General features: G+C 56.0%; 2 protein-coding genes across 3 annotated transcripts; both read right to left on the bottom strand.

Annotated features, from left to right (window-relative positions):
• Positions 1-2,538: 2,538 nt before the first annotated feature.
• On the bottom strand, positions 2,539-12,914 carry Ncln (nicalin). Of its 2 annotated transcripts, none has more exons than XM_006240943.3 (14): positions 12,204-12,914; positions 9,515-9,705; positions 9,225-9,369; positions 8,995-9,089; positions 8,137-8,217; positions 7,345-7,448; positions 6,416-6,504; positions 5,992-6,310; positions 4,652-4,739; positions 4,530-4,568; positions 4,299-4,459; positions 3,961-4,014; positions 3,798-3,876; positions 2,539-3,716 (listed from the first exon to the last, which is right to left on the bottom strand). In XM_006240943.3, the coding sequence occupies exons 1-14, from the start codon at positions 12,385-12,387 to the stop codon at positions 3,657-3,659; spliced, it is 1,689 nt and encodes a 562-aa protein (XP_006241005.1). In that variant the 5' UTR covers positions 12,388-12,914; the 3' UTR covers positions 2,539-3,656. The 2 variants fall into 2 exon arrangements, with proteins under 2 accessions (XP_006241005.1, NP_001014104.1); NM_001014082.1 differs by having other exon boundaries at positions 4,299-4,462; positions 12,204-12,468.
• A 1,519-nt stretch (positions 12,915-14,433) lies between these two features.
• Positions 14,434-16,710, bottom strand: S1pr4 (sphingosine-1-phosphate receptor 4). The gene has a single exon (NM_001108075.1). The coding sequence runs from the start codon at positions 16,395-16,397 to the stop codon at positions 15,156-15,158; it is 1,242 nt and encodes a 413-aa protein (NP_001101545.1). The 5' UTR covers positions 16,398-16,710; the 3' UTR covers positions 14,434-15,155.
• Positions 16,711-17,875: the final 1,165 nt, after the last annotated feature.

Below are 17,875 nucleotides of genomic sequence, written 5' to 3'. Positions count from 1 at the left end.
TGCTAGGAACAGTACTGGGTCGTCTGTGGGAGCAACCAGTGCTGTAACAGCTGAGCAACCTCTCCAGCCTCTATAACAAAAAACAGAAACAAAAAACAAAAGACAAAACAAAAAAACCCCAAAAACAAAAAAACAGGAAATGAGGCCCAGAGCAGTTGATGCTTTGGGCAAGGTCACAAAGCAGGAGTGCAGGGATCTAATGCCAATTATGGAAGCCCAGATGTCTCCCATGATTTCCTCTGTCTGCTGCATGGACCACGCATCTATACCTCCATTTCTGCATGTGCTATCGACACTGGAGGGAGAACGGGCTAGCTCCTCATGGGCTTGGTTGACTGCCATCACTGTAATCCATAGGTAGCGCTAACTGCAGAGACACCATGTCCAGGCTGGAGCAGGGAGGGGTGAGGCCCAGGGTCCGGAGTCACATACAAGCATCCCATCCTCTGTACCCTGGGAGATGCTGGTCCTCAGATGAGCTGTTTCCATGGAGACCGGAGCAGGATGCTGGGAGCTCCATGGGCCTCTGAGCTGTGGGAATCATTAAAAAGCATCAAAAGGGGGACCAGGCTTCCCAGGAGCTGAGGATGGTGGTAGAAGGGAGTCCTGCCATCTGCCCCACAGCTGTCATCCCCCTGTCTCAGTATCAGCTCTGCAGTCACAGGTTTGAGCCACCATGCCCAGTTTTAAAGATATCTCAGTCCTCAAAACATGTGGACAAGAGGCCTGTGGAGCTGGCGCTGCTCCCCTCAACCCCGAGCACCATGTTAGTCCTAAAATAGCACCTGTCTGGGGGACTCCTTCCCCCACACCTCCAAGCCCCCGCAGGAACTGATGTCACCATAGCTATGCTGCAGGAGCCTGGCGGCTGCTAGTCCACAAGAGACAGAAAACCAGAACGGGGGGGGGGGCGTGAGGGTCTTAATCACCTTGCCTGGAGCCTTTGCGTATGCTCGGGTGAGTGGACTGCTTTAGAACTTGCTTCAGGCTCATTTGCCAACTTTCAGGGCCAATCCATTCTCCTGGGTGCTGAGCTGAGCCCCTGCTCTGCACACCGTCTATGGTGGGAGGTTGCCCCCACCCTGTTGTGACAAGTGCAGGTCCCCAGAGGGCGGTCTCCCCCAACAATGACCCCGACGCAAGAGCACTGAAGGTGTCCTAGATCCTACGAGTACCTAGGTGTCACCAGCCCCATCCCTTCCCTGGAGGTCATAGGCTGGGGCCAGCTGTGTCCACCACTCACCCCTGGGGCTCAGCACAGGTACCTGTGGATGCCAGGGAGAGGAGCGAGACTTACAATCTCTTCACTTTTTTTTTCCTTTTCTTTTTTTCGGAGCTGGGGACCGAACCCAGGGCCTTGCGCTTGCTAGGCAAGTGCTCTACCACTGAGCTAAATCCCCAACCCCATCTCTTCACTTTTGAAGTAGGGTCTTATGTCTCCCAGGCTGGCCAAGGATTACCCAGAACTGATGCACCGCCTTTAACCTCAAGTGGCAGGATGACATCACGTGCCACCATGCCCAGTCTATGTAGCCAGTGTGGTAGTGCAGGCCTGTCACTTCTGTTCTTAGAAAGCTGGGGTAGGAAGACTGCCATTATGACAGCCAAAACTGCAGTGACATCCTCCCTCAACAGTAGAGGAGCTAGTCCCCACCATGAGCCCAGGGACTTGAGTTGGGATCTCCAGCACCCGGGCATGTCACAGCTGAGCATGGCAGCCATACTAGTCACCTGAGTTATGGAGATCAGAGCAGGAACCTGACTTAGGGCACAGACAGAGGCCTTAACTCAAAAGGTAAGGCAAAGGGATGCTGAGAGGGCTCAGTGGGTAATGGTGCTTGCTGCCAAGCCTTATAACCCAAGTTCAATCTCCAGGTGAGGTCAGGAGAAACTGATCTTGTGCTAATCATCCACAAGCACACATGTGCCTGTAGGAGGTGGGGAGACCCTTGCAATCTGCAGCCTCTGAAGTCCCTATGCTGGGACAGGCTGGCTCTCAGTGCAGATCTACAACAGCCCCCCACGTTGGGCTCAGGAGCACAGCATCAAAACCTGTTATTGTACCAGTCCCAGGACCTGGGAACAGGCCATGCCTCTGCTTGAACCCAGACCCCCATTTTGCCAGGATCTGTGGTTATAGAGACAGAAGAACTCCTGGTGCAAATGCCTGTGGCCTACCTGGCCTGCTCCCTTTCAACAGTGGGAGATTAGCAATCCCGTCATGAGCTGGTGGACAGGCCCCAGCCTCACAGCGGCAATTCAACTTTTGTTTGCTGACTGACTTTACCAGACAGGCACTTGAGCAATGAGCAGGGCCCAGAATCCCAGGAGCAGCAGGGCCCTAGTGTAAGCTTGGGCCTTCAGCCCTGCCATGACCCCTGCCCCATGTGGCATGTCCCCAACCTCTTCCACTGAGAGCACGTGCAGTGCCAGTAAGCGATGTTCATTGGACAGCCCAGGAGAGATGGCAGGGCCTGAGGTGACACTCCACAGACCCAGAAGAGAAGCAAACAGCACATGTTCAGGACACCTACAGGCTCGGTCCTTCAATATGGCTTTTATTTTGTAACCCACCAACTGCAGACCCACGGCCACCCCAAGGGGCCAATCCATCCCCATGACCCATCGGGACAGAGGGAGGTGGCACATGCCCTGTGTACTTCTTCAGTGGCAGGTGGCACTGGCCTCAGACCCGTAACCAGCTGCCAGGTTAAGAGTAGTGAGGGGAACGAGAGTGCCCAGGGCCAGGGCAGGAGGCTGACCCCCCTCGTCCTATGACACGAGTGCCACCAGGGTGGCAGCCACCACTGCTGAACCGAGGCAGCCTACGGTGGGTGGGGGGAGCCAGGCCTCAGCAGGTGCTAGAGGGATGCAAGCAGCTGGTCTTCAGATGGCCTCCGCTGCCCCGCCTGACACCTCCTGGGTCATATTGCTATTGAATCAATTGAATCAATTCACTGTGGGGTCCCTGAGGTCAACCATCAGCACCGGTGTCCCCCTCCCAAGGCCATCCTGTTGGGGACATCCAGGGCTGTGCTAGGCCTGGTTGTCCCATCAGACACTATGACAGAGGACTGGACTTCCCAGAATGTATCTCAGGTAGGGAAACTGAGGCTGGGGGGGCAGTGTAGAAGGTGGGGAGACCTCAGAACTGCACACACTCCAGACCAGGGCCAACTCCTGCTCAGTCACCAGCACTGGGACTGAGCGAAGGGACGCTTGCAGGAGGGGCCAGAACCTCAGGTGGCTCAGATCCAGCTGGGGGACCAGGTGGGTTCAATGGTGGCAGAGGTGACAACAGGCGGGACAGGGGTATGAGGAGGAGCATCAGGGAGACATTGTCGGGTGCTGGCCAGTGCTGGGGCGAGGCAGGCTGACGGTGGCTGCCTCTGGGGAACTGCAGAGACAGGCTTCTGGGACCCAGCCACTGGGGAGGCCAACAGCAGTGTGCGGCCCTTCAGTGCATGTGGCCCGGGTCATCATTCCATCCCAGTGGGCTCGTCTGCAGGCGGGCGGGGCTCTCCTCCAGGGACAAAGAAATGGACAGGGAGAGGTGTCCCTGCATCCTAGTGACCCATCCAAACCCTCTGTGGTTCAGTCTGGCTGCTGTGGGTGCGTGGGCTAGGACCTCCTGGGCCACCTGTGCATGGCCACTGTCACTGTGCCTTGGCCTTGAGCAGCAGTCTCTGCACCGTCTTGTACAGCACATGGAAGTGCTGGTGGGAAGAACAATGCATGAGGGACACTGGAGAGCCAGCCCCCACCCACCCCAGACGCTTGCACAGTCGTTCACCTACCTGGACGGCTGTGTATGCCATGCCCAGGTACGCCCCAATGCACAAGGCCAGCAGCAGGTCAAAGATGGCTGGCTTGACCCTGAGGGACAGTCCATGGGGTCAAGGACGGGAGAATGGTCATCCCCACAGATGGTGGTGCCCTGGACTCTGGCCCACCACTCACCTGTAAGCGTTCATCACTTGCTTCAGCTGGTCATAGAAGACAAACTCAGGGTCCCTGTGGAGAGACAGCCCTGGTTCAGTGCCTCTCCCCCAGGCTCCTCCTCAGAGAACTCCCTGGCGCCACAGTGCTTGGGAGGTCCATGCAGGAACATGGCAAGCGTGACGTGAGGCTTGCCCAGACTACAGGTCAAGTGCTCAGTTCAGGAAGCTAAGAATATTTCTGAAATAGTCAAGAAGGGGACTAGGAACTCTCCTGGACTGACACCCATGCTGGCCCCTGGCCTGCTCCTATTTTGAGCCTGTGTCTCCCGTGCTGAGGGCCCGTGGCCGGCCGCTCACCGCTTGTCGGCCTTCACGTGGTGCTGCCGCACGTCCTTCAGGTAGCGGCTCAGGAAGTGCTCCAGTGTACTCAGGAACGTCCCGTCCTTGTCCAGCAGTTGGGCGGCCCGGGGCTGGTTGGTGAGCCAGTCCATGACTGAGTCTATCTGCTCCTGCTGGACCTGCTAGAGGGGTGCAAGCTGGGGTCACAGCATGGGTCCCTGTGGCCCCCCCCAATGCCCCACACTTTACCATCTGCTCCGTGAACACTGGCATGTCTGGGGGCGTCCCCTGTAGAGGGAAGGACAGGGAGGTGTGAGCTGGTCAGCAGGGCTGTACGGACTACCCAGACAGGGCCAGCCCAGGAGGCTCACCTTCTCTGTCAGGTTGTAGATGACCCTTGTTAGGGCCTCAGCGATGATCCTTGTGTTCCGAGTCAGGGTCTTGGAGTCCACCCGGGACCTTGGGGACACAGGGACAGGCTCCTCAGGCAAGGCAGTCAACCCTAGTGACTAGGCTCTGGGGACAGCAGCTAGGTAGCAAGGACTGGGCCTAAGAGTGTGCGTGAGCATGGCCTCCGCCCAGGACAGCCAAGGCCCAGTGAGGTGGAGGTGCTATAGGGAAGTGTGGGGGCAGCACCGCACCTGCAGGGCCCAGGACACCCCGCAGGGAATAGGGAACCCAGGACCCCTTGGCAGGTGGATGAGTGACCTTCCTTCAACCCAGCAACTAGCCCGAGTGGTGTCCTGGAGACCCTGCTCCTCACTGCTGACCTCCAGCTGTGGGATGGGCTCTTGGCCCTACAGCCTGCTCCTGACTCAGCTCCACCCCACCCAGGACAACTGCCCACACCCTGTTCCATGGGCAGCCCATGGAGAGCTCTAAAAGATGGCCCTGCTCCCCTACAAAGAAGGTCATTAGCTCATGCCCCACCCAGGAAGCTCACTCGCTCTGTGCGGGTGCTGTAAGGTGCCCCTTAAAAGGTTCTAGAAGGAAGCCCCAGCATAGGCCCCAGAATTGACCCCCACAGAAGATACCCAAGGGAGGGTTCTCCACCTCCCCTAAGAGACCCATGGAAGTTTCTAAAAGACAACCGTCCTCTGTGAGACTGTTACAGAAGAACGTCTCAGCAAGTTCTAGAAAGAGCCTTCTATGAAGATTCTAGAAAGTGCCACCCACAGGTTCTGAAGGGTGCTCCACCAAAGGTACCCCTACGGAAGGAAGGTTCTACAGCAATAGTTCTCAACCTTCCTTTAATATAGTTCTTCATGTTGTGACCCCCAAATATATTTTTTAAAGATTTATTTACTTTGTTTATATGAGTACACTGTCACTGTCTTCAGACACCCCAGAGGAGGGCATCAGATCCCATTACAGATGGCTGTGAGTCACCATGTGGTTGCTGGGAATTGAACTCGGGACCTCTGGAAGAGCAGTCAGAGCAGTCAGTGCTCTTAACCGCTGAGCCACCTCTCTCTACCCCACATTATTTTATGGCTACTTCAAAACTGTAATTTTTGCCTGTTATGAATCTTAACGTAAATATCTGATGTGCAGGATGTCTAATACGCAACCTCAGAGGGGGCTCAACCTAAAGGTTGAGAACCACTGTTACAGAAGCTGCCCCTGCCCAGAGAAGGCCTGGAAGGCAACGGGCAGGCAAGAGCCCCAGAGGCCTGGAGTCCCAGAGGGCCTGGAACAGTCTGCTGCTCACCGCACATCCATGATGCTGCTGCGGGGCCCTGCGCGGTGGTTCTCCAGATGGGACAGCGTGAAGGCGGGCAGCCTCCGGATGGCAAAGCGCTCATGCTCCCAGGCCAGCACGTCATCTGCTAGATTGATTTTCTTGTGTACCATGGAGAAGCTGACGTCAGGGAACTGGTGCGCAGCCACCATCTCCAGCTCGCGCAGGAAGACATGCTGCAGTGTCCCCTCCCGCGGAGGCTTGGACACATGCAGCCGCAGGTGGCTGCCACGTCCCACGGTGTCCAGGCATAGAACAAAGGCTACGTTGTCCTGCAGGAGGCTGGAGTCTGTAAGGTGAGGAAAGGGGTCAGAGGGGCATGGCCCCGCCCACCAAAGACAGACTCCGCCCACCAGCCCATCGTCTGGGACCTCCCACACCCAGCCGGGCTTGCCTGTGTGATCCAGGCTGTCCTCAAGCCAGCGCTTGGTGCCCTGGTAGTTGAACTTGCCCCCTCCAGATGCGAAGAACAGAAGGTTGTACCTGTGGGTGTGGGTGTCAAAAGGGTGACAGGACCAGGACAAAGGTTCCCAACTGAGACGGGAAGCCTCAGGTTTCTGCAGACCCACCACCAGGTGACAATCCCCCAACGCCAGGCCAGGGGCTCCACAATTTGGACAGCCACAAGTGTCCCCTGAGGGCCCTTCAGGGAGGCCTCTGAGAACCTTAAGTGGAGGAGCTCAGACTACCTCCACACTGCCCCAGCCCCAGATGCCAAGGGCCAGCGGACACACAAATGTGTGGACTTCACAGGTGCCTCACCTTCTCACCAGTCTGGGAACCAGAGCCAGGCCACTGAGCCCAGGTTGTCCATGGCCTGTACTGCTGACTGGCCACTGTCACACAGGGCTGCCAGGGCTGAGTGAGGCCACTGGTGCTGGCCGTAAGGGACAGACATGTCCATGGTGAGCAAGAACAAAGCTGCTTCATGACTTTTAAAAGAGTGACGGCCCTCAGTCCTGTGACCACTACGGGACCACCTTGTGACCATGAAGAGGCTGCCGGATACTGGCCGCCACCTCTCACTGTTGTAGGCTCCCGACTGTGGCCACCCTGTGTGCCCCAGCTCACAAATGCTGAGACCACTCTCCTGTGACCTGGGTGGTACCTCAGGACAGGTGTGACTGTCCCAACTGTGGGCATGGATGGGTGGAGGCCGGGGATGCTGCTCAGGTCCCTCCAGGGCTCAGGGTTCCCCAGAGATCACCCAGGAGTGTCCATAAAACAGAGGGGAGATTCTGGCTGCAGATGGTTTCATCCCCACTGACCAACAGCACCCTGGGGTGGGCTGGACCAGCCCCCACCCCCACCCCCGGAACTCACGCTGCATGAGTGCGCTTGTACGTGTAGAGGCGTGAGAAGAGGCGAGCCAGCTCCAGCAGTACAGAGATGCCACTCCCGTTCGAGTCTGCACCCAGTGACAGCCACTGTGGGCAGAGGGCCCATCAGTCATGGCTCCTGTAGGCCAGGCCCACCCACCTGGTGCAGAGCCACAGGGCACCAGGGGAGAAAGCATGCATGAAAGCCCACTGGACAAGCATGGCCACGCCTTTAACCCCAGCACGTGGGAGACTGAGGCAGGGGGATTTGTCTGAGCTCCAGGACAGCTAGAGCTGCAAAGAGAGACCATCTCAAACAAACAGTCATGGGAGGTTGGGGCAGCCTGCCCTTGGAGGCTCTGGGGACAGATGGACAAGGCAGGGCTTGGGGCCAAGTGTGGTAGTTTGAGTAAGAATGGCCCCCAATGCTCAGTCAGCAGTGACACTACCTGAGGAAGATTAGGTGTGGCCTTGTTAGAGGAAGTATGCCACTGGGCTGGGCTTTGAGTACCAAAAGCTCATGCCCAGCCCACTCTGTCCATCTGTCTCTGTCTGCCTCAGCTTGCACATCAGAATGTAGGGTCCAGCTCCCCACTGCCATCGCGGTTAACTGACTCACCCTTTTATAAGTGTTGTCACAGTCACGGCACCCATCTCCTCAGCAACACAACACTCAAGAGTAGGTGTAAAGTTCTGGGTCCCCGGCCACCCACATCACCCACCAAGATGGTGCCAGGCAGCCTCTGCCCTTCTGTGGTGCCCCTGACCTTTCCTGGCCCTGTGCCAGGGTACTTACTGGAGCTACCCCAAAGGCGTCGTAGTGAGCTACGATGACGATGGTGGGGAGGTCCTCCCCTCCCAGCCCTGTCAGCCGCCCCTGTAGAGAGACAGAGATGGATTCTAGATGCCCAAGGCAGTGGCTGTGATTCCTGAGGGTCACCCTGATGTGCTATAAGCCTTGACACCAAGAACAGGCAGTGGTAGCACCCGTAGGTGGACGGTCCCCTCAGCCCCGGTGGACCAGGGCACAGACTGAGGTCCAGGAAGGGACTGCACAGAGGTGACCACACCAAGTTCCCAGGACCCTCCATGACTAAGGACAGTCTGTCTACCTGCCATCACAGCACTCACCAGAATGCCATAGACAATCATGCAGTGCACACTAGGTCTGCACGGCTGCCCGTGGCACTGCAGTCTGGCTTGCTGTCCCCCTACTGTGACTGACTGACTTATCCCCTCAGAGGACCCCTGGTGACAGAACTAAAAAAGTAGGGCTTTCTTTTCTTCTCATGCTCTTGCCCTCTTTCTCTTCTCTGCTCTTGTGCCCTCTTTGTCCCTGTCCCTATTAAACTAGGGTCTCCTGTGTCTCAATGGTAGTCTTGAACTATGTAGTCAAGGATGGCCCTGCACCCCTCATCTTTTTGCCCCAGCCTCCCAAGTGTGTCTTAGCACACCAGGCTCATGTGACCCTGGGGAGTGAGCCCAGGACACTGAGCTGCTAAGTACTGCCCACTGAGGCACAGCCTCAGCCTGCAGTAACGTTCCTTTGTCATGCCACCTCCCACACGTGGCAGATGGGTGACTAGATGTCTGGGATCAGGGTGCTGCGGCCTGTGCAAAGGCCCTGGGGCGAACTAAGAAGGTGGGGGCTCACCTCCACACTGGTGATGAGCCAGTCACTCACTGCCTGGCTCTGGGCTCCACTGGTCACCATCTGGAAGCCATTGGCTGTGGCTGTGTGCAGCAGTACTGGGGACAGAAGGGGGGGTCACTTGGGTCTGTGTCTGGGGCCACAGCTGGGGTGGAACTGCAGACACAGAAGCCTAGGAAAGGCCCGTAGATGCAGGACGCAGCTACCCCACCTGCTCTGGAGGCTTGGCTCACCTTCGGCCGCAGAGGCAGAGCCCTGGGAGGCAGAGGCAGCCTGGGTCTGCTCATAGATGGACAGCAGGGCCTCATCCTCCACAGCAAAGTACACGGGGACCACAGTCTCCATGGCCAGCATCTCAGGCTCGATCTCCATGAATTGCTGTGGGGAGTGCAGGCATTCAGGGACTTGCAGCCACCCCCAGAATGCCCCCAACCTCAGCTTCCTTCCAGAAGGGGAAGGACACGCCCCCGTGTTTCTAAGATGCAACCTGAGGGACACACATGGGACTGAGACATGGGCTTACCCGTACAACATCCTGAGGCACCGCAGCCATGGCACGGGGCAGGATGATGACCACAGCACCTGCCGACTGCCGCAGGGCCTTCTGATAGTGCTCATAGGAAAAATCCAGGAGCCGCATGAGCACGCAGCGGCGGCTCAGCACATCCGCGTCCACTGTGCGCGCCTCTGTGTTGAGTACAGCATTCCGTGTGCCTGTGGGAGACACAGGGTGACAGTGTCATGACCTGGGGCCTGCACCCGTCACAGCAGCACAGTGAGTCCCCTGGGCCCCACTTACAGTTACACTGGGTGGCACAGAATACATTAGGTGTTTTATAAATGCTCAACTCTCACAAGAATGATGGCAGGCAGTACCCCTTAGATGCACATGGCCAGGAGGGGGCACAGACAGAGGGCTCACTGTGGAGGGAACTCCATTCTAGTGGGGTCTCCAGGGTGGTCACCTGAATGCTGACAGGACACCCTCCTACTCAGAGACCCGGGTGTCAAAGGCACAAGGTGGCTGAGTCTAGAACAGTTCATGTATGATCTTCCCAATCACATGGGGTTGAGACGCACCCCAGGGCAGCAGCCGGATGTGGACCTGCTGCCCAGACTTCCCTGTGGGCAGCATAGAAATGGCCATCTCCTGGGCACACAGGGAACCTGGGGCGCAGGCCCAACTGAGGCCCAGCCCCCACTTCCTAGGACCGCAGAATCCGTGGGAGCCAGGTGAGGGAACAACTGGAAACAACTTTCCCAAAAGTCAGCATGGGCCAAGCACCTCCCGGCAGGCAGACACCCTACTCCCTTCAGGGAGAGGTGACAGCTCTCCCTCCTTAACTTGTTCCTGGCCTCCAAGGGCGGCTCAGATAGCAGCGCTCCCTGCAGGTCCCTCCAATGTCCCGAGGGAACAGTGCTTTCTGGGAGTCCTAGAGACTGAAGCTGGATACGTGGCAAGATGGTGTTCCGTATCCAGCTTTGTTGTCTGTGGGGACGGGACACAGAGCCCCGGTGGGCAGTGCTGGCCAGCACCAGTCCCCAGGACTCCCCAAAACCATTGTGCTACTACCCACAGGAGGCCAGCTAGGGTCTCAGTTCCAACTGAGTGGTGCCAGCTCAGGGGTGTCATAAAGGCAGGTGGGCAATCAGCAGACTCCCCCCCAATGCTGGCTGCTTGGCTCGGTGGTGTCAGTGACCAATAAAACTTCATCCACAACCAGGGAGGCCAAGCCTCATCAGGTGGCTCCAGGACAGTGAGGTGACACTGGGCCTCAGGGTCACCGAGGCCCTGGGGAGGCTGACAGATGCTGAAGTTCTACTCCAAGCCTCAAGATAAGAAGGCCAGAGTCCACAGCGGGAGGGATGGCAGCCTGGGTCACAGTCACACTGCACAAGCCGCCTTTCCCACCAGTGCTGGTTATTTCTCAACAAGACGCAGGGGAAGCTGGGTAAGGAGAGTTGCGGTAAGGCTGTTGAGTAGCCAGGGGCTGAGGGGAGCTCACGGGACTTAACCCCAGGGTTTTTCAAGACCTGCTCTGGCTGGCTGCCCCATGCTGGGTCCTCCAGGGTACAAACAGGATGCAAGATCCCACTGGTTCATGTCCACCCAAGGATGTGCTAGAAAGCCACACGCCAGGCATTGCCCACTGTAAACGAGTCCACTCACACTACACGCCAGCCCATCCAAGATTCTGTGCATTTGAGAAGCAGATGTGAAAATTAGTGGTTTAGGAACTGCCCTCCGGATCACGGAATGCTCTGGAACAACCATAGGCTTAGTACCACTTGCTTCAAGTGGCTTCTATGATTCCCTCGGCCATCCGTGACACCCCACAGTTGGCAGTTTAGCAGGTGGCTCTTCAGAAGACGCCAGGTCACTAAGAACTGCAAGCAGATGCTGACGGCACTAGGAGCACCTGTTTACCTACTCTTGGTCCTGTGGACCTGGCCTAGAATAAGACCCTCACCCCAGGGTGCCCTAGGCACCAGGGCACTGTTTCAGGGCACTTTTCTAGGCCCTGCAAGGTGCTGAGCAGACCTCCACCCCTTAGAGCTCCCCAAGCTGGGGCAGCAACATGACCCTGCCATGGTAACAGTGCGCTTTAAAGAGAAATTAATGTAATTCTGGGTACAAGGGCCCGTGGGGTGCACATAGACAGGCTTGGGTCCACAGACCAGGCTGGCACACCCGCTCAAAAATGGGGGACTGGTCTTGTCATTCAAGCAGAGACTTAGCATCAAGGCTGAGAGGCAAGCCAACGAGCAGAAGGTTCTGGAAGGCTAGACACCATAATCTGGGAGCAGGAGGCTCTGCGAAGCCCAAAGCCTAGGTATGGGGACAGAGATCCTGGGGAACCTTGGCGAGGGGTGGGGAGCAGAGCAAAGGGGTGAAGGCGTGGTGCTGTGGAAGCCAAGGCCCCAGGGAACCCCAGGGGCAGACGCCAGCCTGAGAGAGGTCTGAGGCAACCGCTATCAGAGAGGGATCAGGGTGACTGGATCGAGGAGAGGTAAGAATCAGGGTGGCGATAATGGGATAGGGTGACAGGAGTCAGTGTTACAGCAGGGAAACTGAGGGGAAGGGCTGGGGAACACGATCAGTATGTCAGTAGGGGTAGCAGTCGGGGGTCCTCTGCATGACAGTAACTGGGGGGACTAGTGTGGCAGTAGGGGGATGGCAGTGTCAAGGGAGGAGGTCAGGGGTCGCGCACCGTATGGCTGGCCCTGCAGGTCGTACTGCTGCATGCGGTACACGGTGAACTCGTGCGCGGCGTCGGCGGCGGGCAGCGGCGGCGCCACGAGCAGCAGCACAGCGGGCAAGAAGACGATAAAGCCGAGCGGCAGGCACGACGCCTTCAGCACGTTCTCGAGCACCTCGCCCGCTTCCTCCAGCATCCCGGTGGGCGGCAGGCCGCAAAGGCGGCGGCGGCGGACGGCGACAAGGAACGACCGCGGTTCCGCGGACTCAGCTCAGCATGGGCGGCTGCTGAGGTCCTTCGGGCAGAACCACGGATAACCCGCGCCTGCCCTAGGGTCCTTCGGGCAGCGCTGCGGACGTCCCTGTCTGCCGCATCGCTTTTCGGGAAATGTAGTCTTTCTTGTGAGCGAACCTCGTTTTAAACGGCTCCGTGCGCGGTGGAACGCTGGGAGTTGTAGGCATACTAAGACTCGCGTTGCGGCCTCTCAGAAGCTGTGGCAGTCCTTGCGCGTGGAGCACCCTGGAAGTTGTAGTACCACTGTGCGGCTCCCAGACGAAGCTATGGCGGACAGTCTAACTCATCCAAGCCTCAAAATACAGATCATTTACAAAGCTATTTAAACCTATTCTCAGTAAAGGTTGTTTAAGCCCTATGTTTGGCGCAGTTAATGAAAAGGAAAATAAAAGACTTAAAAGTGCAGGACATGACCGTCCGACCCGGAAAGAGGTAGGAAAGGAAAGAGAAAGTGCCCATCCGGTACCTTGGTTTTCTGGGAATTGTAGTCCTATCGGGCAATCACAAAGGAATATGGGAACCGGAGTCGTTCTTTAGTTTCTAAAAGGAGGGGGGATTAAAATGTGCAAAAAAAGGAGACTTGAAAATGAAGGCTGAGGTCTTTGTCTTGAAGTTTCTACAGGATTTAAGTGAAGAAGAGGGGCAGGTAGTAAGGTAGTAAGGCAGGAATTGGCACAGGCTTTAATGGCAGTGAGGAGATCAAGATAACTGGAGTGGGACTAGGGCGACGATGGGAGGTCTTTAGTGTCCCTGTTCATATTTGGGACATATTTAACTTAACATTTTTGGTTTACCTATTGCAACTTCAATTTTAATTTCAGAGTACCCAATATTGCTGTGGATTTGACTAGTCCCCGTGTCTTGGGGTAAATTAGGTGTGAATTAAAATTCTGTGTCGGGCTGGAGAGATAGCTCAGCAGTTAAGAGCACTGACTGCTCTTCCAGAGGTCCTGAGTTCAAATCCCAGCAACCACACAGTGGCTCACAACCATCTGTAATGGAATCTTCTGGTGTGTCTGAAGACAGCTACAGTGTATTTATATACATTAAATAGATAAATCTTTAAATAATTCTATGTCACTCACACCTCTAGGGATACAATATTTGAGAAATAAATGACCGGGGCTGGAGAGATGGCTCAGCGTTTAAGAGCACCGACAGCTCTTCCAGAGGTCCTGAGTTCAATTCCCAGCAACCAGATGGTGACTCACAACCATCTGTAAAGAGATCCGATGCCCTCTTCTGGTGTATCTGAAGACAGCTACAATGTACTTATATATAATAAATGGATAAATTAAAAAAAAAAAAGAAATAAAAGACCAAACAGTGCCACCCACCCACCTCCAGGCACAGTTGGAAATTCATCATGCAAACTGGCATGAGCTGACTTTGAGTAAGGTGTGCAGTAGGTGACTGGTGAGTGCGGGCTATTAAGAAGCTTGTGGAGAGGGAGCTGGAGAGATGGCTCAGCGGTTAGGAGCACTGACTGCTCTTCCAGAGGTCCTGAGTTCAAATCCCAGCAACCACATGGTGGTTCACAACCATCTGTAATGAGATCTGATGCCCTCTTCTGGTGTGTCTGAAGACAGATACAGTGTACTTATATATAATAAATTAGTAACTCTTTAAAAAAAAAAAAAGAAGCTTGTGGAGAACTCAGGGATGGTGCCTTCTCTGAAGACCTTGCCCTAGGGTCCTTCTAGGTAAAAAAGCAGAGTCTAAGACTCAAACTTGTGGCCTTTTCCCCCAGGGTAAGCATTACTGCAAGGCATGGATGCCAGCTGTCTACTAAGGTCACAGACAATGAGAACTGAAAGTATAGAAAAGACAGTTGAGATGATGTGTGCCCAACACCTTGAACTTGTGTCATCTATAACGGTGACAATCACTAGCGTCCTAGAGTTACTGTCAGTGGGACTCGGTTACAATACACTGAGAAACTGAATGTGTGGGTTTCACTCATTTTAATGCATTTTACACAGTCCTGTGTGGTTCGCAGCTGTACTGTCACAAGGTAGAGTCCACAGCTTCCTGTCACAGCATATCTTGGTGATTCAGAACCGGAAGGGCGAGGCTGTAGGGTTACATGACCAGTTGAGATTGCCCCAGACCTCGGGTGGGTGGGTCTATCTCCCCACAGAGAGATAGAGAACCCGGAGGAGAGAGGCCATGGGGGCAGGTTGCTTGTCCCAATGGGGAAGTCACTGAGAAGAGGAATGGATGACAGACTGGGGTGCCCCCAGCCCCTCCTGTAGTTCTTACAACACATCAGGTTGTCTTCAAACAAATGGTGCAGGTGTACCCCATCCCAGCACACTCCCAAAGCACTGTGTGCCAGTGACACACCCCCAAAGCACTGTGACCAAGAGACATGTTACAGCATCCTGGTCACAGCACACATGTGTCTAAGAAATAACCGTAAGGCCCTGTCCCGTCCATGGCCTCGGACATGGACACCCCCTTTGCTGCCTGGGAGCCCCATCGAGGCCCAGACTCACTGGATCTGGATCTGGCCACTCCCTGCCAAACATTCATCATGGGGAGTTTCGTGGAAGGAACCCGGGGCCTGCAGGCATGTTCTCAATCACTGTCAGGCTAAGATCTTGTGTCCAGTCCCTTCTCACCTCTCCTGGGAGGGCCTGCTCGGTGGGCGACCGGCTGGTTCAAGCTCTAGGCGCTGCGGATGCTGGAAACGCTGGACAGCGGCTCTCGCATCTTGAAGCTGAGTGACCTCGAAGTCCGAAAACTGTCCCTGGGCCTCAGCGAGCTGTCAGTGGTGGATGCCCCAGAGTGGGCCTCGGTGATCCGGGTCAGGCAGTCTCCAGGGCCTCTCAGGCCTAACCTGAGGCAGCCGCAGCACAGGAAGGTCAGCACAGCGTGCTGCACCTCACGGCTGCGGAAGGAATAGATGAGAGGATTGATGGCTGAGTTGAGCACAGCTAGGGCCAGGATCCAGTCCATGCCGCGCAGGTACTCCTGGGCCCAGACATTAGATCCAAAGATGTCGGCCAGGAGCAGGCCAAACAGGGGACCCCAGCACACCACAAAAGCCACCAAGATCATCAGCACGGTGTTGAGTAGCCTGCGGGACTTGCGGCGGGCAGGAGGACGCGGGGACTTCTGCCCGTTGGCTCGGACCACCCTAAAGATGGCCCCGTAGAGGCTCAGGATAGTCACTAGGATTAGGGCGAAGACCACCACACAAAAGAGCACATAGCCCTTGGAGTAGAGGGGCAGCAGGCTAGAGCAGCGCTGGAAGGCGCACACACAGTTCCAGCCCAGCAGGGGCAGCAGGCCCAGGGTAGCTGCCAGCAGCCAGCACAGACCGATGCAGCCATACACACGGCTGGTCTTGGTGGCCCCGCTCTCAGCCACCCGCACCATGGTGGCGAAGCGCTCGCCGGCTGTGAAGAGGAGACTGAAGGTGGACGCAGCCAGGGCCATGAAGAGCAGGCCCTCCCGCAGGAACCAGTGCACAGGTGACAGCTGGAAGGTGCGAGTTCCTGACAGCAGCACGTTGACCACGTAGGCCAGGCCTGTGAGCAGGTCGCTCAGGGTGATGTTCAGGAGGCAGTAGTACACCCAGCGCCGTGAGCGCATGTGGATGGCGATGGCAGCCAGCACCATGGCGTTTTCCAGCACCACCAGGCAGCCCGCTGCCACCGACGGCCCCCGCAGCATCCCCAGCCCGCCATTGTCCTCAGGGCCCCCACGGCTAGCCAGCCTGCCGCTGTGATTGTAGTGCAGGACGATGAGCAGGCTGTGACCGCTAGCCGCCAGTCGGTGGCAGGACTCTGGGGTCACTAGCGTGGACCAGGTACTGATGTTCATGGCCTTCCCCGGGGATAGACTGAGAGCGGCCCCCGGCAGGGTGGAGTCACAGCCTGGCCTGGGTTTCCTGTTGTTTGACATTTCCTGTTATGCTCAAGGTGCCCCAGAGTGGGTGGGGGCGAGGCCAGGGCAGGGAGGGGCATCTGAGCAACCGTTGGAGTGACTCTGGGGGCTTGGAGAGGACGACTCCTCTGGGCACCCCACCCTGCCTGAATTGCTGTCCTTGGATGGGAGTCAGAGCACTAGATGGGATGTCACTATTGGACAATGGGCATCACCTGGCACCTGCTCCGGTCCCAAGAACCCCTCCGCCCACCTCCTTGTGCCTAACCGTTCCAAGCATGCTTATATACAGCAGGTACCTAATAAATGTTTGTCAACTGTACACAGGAAGTATGTCATAAATGCTTGTCACTTGTATACACCAGCCAAGCCTCAATAAATGTCACCCAAACACATAAAGTGCCAGCTGTGAATAACAGGTGCTTACTATCTTCTTAAGATTTTTGTTACATTTATTTATTTGTTTGTTTGTTTGTTTGTTTATTGTGTAGGAATCTTTCTGAGTCATGTCATGTGCTGAGGTCAAAGGGCAACTCTCAGGAATCCGCTCTCCCCTTCCACCATGTGGGTCCCAGAACCAAACTCGGGTTGGCAAGTTTGGTTTCAAGCACCTTTCTCCCTGGGCCGTGCATTCACGGGTGCCGAGTGTTTAGTGACCTAACACAGCAAGGGCTTGATCATCAGTGTTTGCTGTGTGTACACAGAAGGTGCTTAAAAACAGGTGGCGGGCTGGAGAGATGGTTCAGCGGTGAAGAGCACTGACTGCTCTCCCAGAGGTCCTGAGTTCAATTCCTGGCACCCACATGGTGGCTCACAACTATCTGTAATGGGATCCGATGCCATCTTCTGGTGTGTCTGAAGGCAGCTACAGTGTACTCATATATAATAAATAAATAAATCTTTAAAAACCAAACAAACAAAAAAACGTGGCACATCGGGCATAGCAGCACACACCTTTAATATCAGTACTTGGGAAGCAGAGGCAGGAGGATCTCTGTAAGTTCCAGGCCAGCCTAGGCTACATAATAGAGACACCCTGTCTAAGAAAACCCAAATAATTAATAATAATAAAGTGTGCCACCAATTCATAGTAGGTGCCTAAAGTCACCCATCGAAAAAAGTCACCCACACATGCCAGGTGCTTAACGAGATTTCGTTGCCTGTACCGGGGGTGCTTCATAATGTTTGTCAACCCATGGCAAAAACAGCAGGTGCCTAATCCATGTGCAAGGACCCCTATAGCTCCCCTGGCAGCGCCGACTCAGCGTCACCACACGGGGTTGCCCTGTGCTCTGATCCCAGCCTCAGCCTGGGACTGTCCTGAACCCCGATCCCTGCACTGAGCCCCAGTCCTACCAGAGCACAGCTCTGTCCAGGGCCCCTCTGCACTGACTCCCCAAGCTTATACCCTATACTGAGCCTTGATCCCAGGGTGAGCCCTGAGCCTCACTGATGTGATCACAGACACAGTGTAGTGCTGACACACACAAGCTGAA

Source organism: Rattus norvegicus, chromosome 7 (assembly GCF_036323735.1).
Source record: "Rattus norvegicus strain BN/NHsdMcwi chromosome 7, GRCr8, whole genome shotgun sequence".
Lineage (NCBI taxonomy): Eukaryota > Metazoa > Chordata > Mammalia > Rodentia > Muridae > Rattus > Rattus norvegicus.
The sequence above is the reverse complement of the archived record's forward strand: the minus strand, read 5'-3'. Positions and strand labels throughout refer to the sequence as shown.

What these genes read in the sequence shown, in the direction of transcription:
- Ncln (NM_001014082.1), bottom strand. Translation starts at nt 12,387, where the DNA reads ATGCTGGAGGAAGCGGGCGAGGTGCTCGAGAACGTGCTGAAGGCGTCG. An exon ending in TCTACAACCTGACAGAGAAG is followed by an intron (nt 4,569 to 4,651) that starts GTGAGCCTCCTG and finishes TTCCCTCTACAG; the next exon opens with GGGACGCCCCCAGACATGCC. An exon ending in CAGTGTTCACGGAGCAGATG is followed by an intron (nt 4,463 to 4,529) that starts GTAAAGTGTGGG and finishes GCACCCCTCTAG; the next exon opens with CAGGTCCAGCAGGAGCAGAT.
- S1pr4 (NM_001108075.1), bottom strand. Translation starts at nt 16,397, where the DNA reads ATGTCAAACAACAGGAAACCCAGGCCAGGCTGTGACTCCACCCTGCCG.